Source organism: Vollenhovia emeryi, unplaced genomic scaffold (genome assembly GCF_000949405.1).
Source record: "Vollenhovia emeryi isolate VEMERY1.0 unplaced genomic scaffold, V.emery_V1.0 DF939182.1, whole genome shotgun sequence".
Taxonomy (NCBI): Eukaryota; Metazoa; Arthropoda; class Insecta; order Hymenoptera; family Formicidae; genus Vollenhovia; species Vollenhovia emeryi.
Genome location: NW_011967184.1, coordinates 583,277 through 586,303, shown reverse-complemented (window position 1 = coordinate 586,303; position 3,027 = coordinate 583,277). Strand labels below are relative to the sequence as shown.

The following is a 3,027-nucleotide window of genomic DNA, read 5'->3' as shown; positions in this document are numbered from 1 at the left end:
TACGACGACGGTGTCGACGACGACGACGACGACGGCGGCGGCAACGACCGTCGCTCACGGTGCTCGCGCACTACCGTCGCGCCGCTATCGATCCGCCGCCGCCACCGACGGGCGAACGAACGAACGAACGTAGGAACGGACGGACGAACGAACGGGCGACCCCCGTCGCGCCAACCCCGCGCCGACACCGCGCCGCGCGCGACTTACCCCCGTCGGCGTTACGGCCATCTTGCCACGCGTGCGCCGCAACCTGTTCGAATTTCGGCGTTTCGCGGAACGCGAATCTTCGCGGCGCGTGGGAAGACACAGGCCCCGGGGATGGGACTCGATCGCGAGCGTTTGTTTCCCGCGTGTTTGCACAGGGGGAGAAAAATGGAAGCGGGCGAGGAGCCTTGGGGAATCCTCCTGAAATTTTCACGCCGCCGGCGAGACGTCCGCGTGACAGGATATCCCCGGCTGTCGTATCCTTCGCTCGGGAACGTGACTTTCACGGGAATGATTTACTCAGGGACAAGCCGCGAGGAGACACCTGGGGTGTCTTCCCGCATCTCCGTTCGGGTTCCCAGCTCCACCTTTCCTCGGCCGTCCGCTGAGGGAAATCATATTATCCAATTAAATATCAGCTTAGTTCACGCCAGTCAGGAAATGAGGAATTTGAATAAATGTGGAAACGACCTTGCTCTGGCGATTCTTTACTCGGGGTGTCCAGTGATTAGGTAAATCTGGAAAACCGGGAATTGTCAGGGAATTTTAGAAAATTGGAAATGTCAGGGAAAAGTTAGGAAATTTTACGATTTATCTGAACTTTTTATACAGTTTCACATTTTTTCGGAATAATTTAGTTTTTAGAAAATAAACGTAAATATTTTGAAGTTTCTTAATATTCCCGTATATTAAATTCTCACACCGCATTAGCGCTTGTTTACAAATAATATAATTACAAGGTACTTGTTTACACGCACACGCTACATTATATTATATTATTATACTTGTAGATATTATTAGAGAAATAATAATGTTCTACACAAAGAAGAATATGCCGCAAGTTATTCATATACGAATGCTTCTTCCAAATATTCGAATATAAAATTCAAAATATTAAAGAACATAATTTGTATAATCATTAATATTCCTGTTATTAAAAAAAGAGGCGTGTTAAGTCGATAGTCGAAAGTCTCGAAGTATTGTCACTTTTCCCTGATACTGATTTAACTGATTGGCTGTCTCGCTTGTGCGATACAACATGCTTCAGTCGTGTTATTTGCAGCTGTCAAACCTTCCAAATATTTAGAGAGAGAGCAAATGACGCTTGCGTTGTCCAGTTATATGAAATAATTGTTATTAGTTGATGTGGAATTATTGTGAAGAATATTTGAAATTTATTTGTTCTGAGAAAGAAATTTAACTTGAAACTATATTTTATATAACTGACTGCATAAATTTTTAGATATTTATATATAATTTATTAATTTATATATAAATATTACTATCATTCATATAAATAATGTTATTTCATATTATTATTATATAATATATGATAAATCAAATAAAAGATATCATCATATTATAATAACTATATTAATAACTATTATAAATTTAATACATACAGTTGCCATGTGTCGAGAGTATAATACATGTATATCAGTCGAGGGTAACAATATCCAATATATGTAGTTAGTTAAAGAATCACAAGCCATTTACTTAATTTATTCGAATAAGTTAATTATGCAATCGCAATTACTTATTCGAATAAATATGGTAAGTCAAGGTATTTTGTTATTCGATACATATTTTTCCTCTAAATTAACCTGTTTTAATTTGTTCCGTATGGAGCTATTTTTTAATGACTGATAATTTTCGAATAATACAGAAATTCTGTAGAAACGATCTTTTTATATTATTATATTGCTTGACGTTTGTAAGTGTATTTTCTTCTTACATTTCTTCCAACTGGATAAAAAGTGATTCAGCTACTCCAATGACTCCAGTAACGACTATTTAGATACAGTGTATGGGACCGAATATGAGTCATATGAAAATTGTAATCTAACTTTCGGAATGTAGCGTACGTAATATGTTGCGCTGGAACTGTCCTGTACATAGAATGCAGATTGATTAAATATTACGTTTGATCTGAAAAAAAACTCTTTGCCGCTATATGGACGAAGATATATATCCTTACCGTGCAGTCTTATCCAATGCCTAAACAATGAACTTTTGCTGGAAAATAGTTTGTAGCAATAAGTACACAATTCCTTACCCGTGGTATAAGAATGCATTTCCATATGTTGTTGGAATCTTTGCCAATTATCGCAAATAACATTGCACTTGATTACATGACATATGTAAGGCCAGTTGTGGTGCAATTTCATGTGTTCTTCCAAGTCCACATTAATCTTGAACTGTACTTGACATATAAAGCAGATATGATGTAATTTAATTCTGCTGATAAAGTCATCAAGCGTGAGTCTTAGATTGCCTGCCGCAGCCATGAACGATGATTTTCAAACGTAAATTTTTTGGGGGAAAAGAAGGCTGTATTCGTGACAGGCGAATACCGGTTTTATCGTAGATTTTTCTTCACTCGACTATTTGCTTTTCCAACTTCTTTCCGAGGACTTATTTCTTCCCCGATTCTCGATCCCGTAACTAAGTGTTCGTATATGATAAGTATATATACTATAGAGCCTCGGAATATAATAATCAAGTCCAATTTCTAAATGATGAGGTTGCACGAGTATAATAGATCGTAGCACGTGTAACTCACTCGACGAACTTTGTTATAATAAATCTAGTCAACTCGGAAGGTACAGTCTTTCTTGTAAGTCATCTAAACACACTTCTTGTAAATATTAGAAATACACAACAAACTCTATGTGTATGTCACCTTTGCAATGCTTCTCCCTGTCTCTTCTTCAGATTGTGAGAGGCAGAAGATCTCTCCTTCCGCGATCGACAGCGAGAATATTCAAGAAACGGGAGACGCGCATGTCCGTTGATCTTATAAGAGGCAGAAGCATGGTGGAA

General features: G+C 38.5%; 1 protein-coding gene across 1 annotated transcript; it reads right to left on the bottom strand.

Moving 5' to 3' along the window:
* Positions 1-1,582: 1,582 nt before the first annotated feature.
* Positions 1,583-3,002, bottom strand: LOC105562917 (zinc finger protein 639-like). Its single transcript, XM_012014091.1, has 2 exons — positions 2,183-3,002; positions 1,583-2,093 (listed from the first exon to the last, which is right to left on the bottom strand). Exons 1-2 carry the CDS (start codon positions 2,490-2,492, stop codon positions 2,047-2,049), a joined length of 357 nt encoding a protein of 118 aa, XP_011869481.1. The 5' UTR covers positions 2,493-3,002; the 3' UTR covers positions 1,583-2,046.
* Between the last annotated feature and the right edge of the window lie 25 nt (positions 3,003-3,027).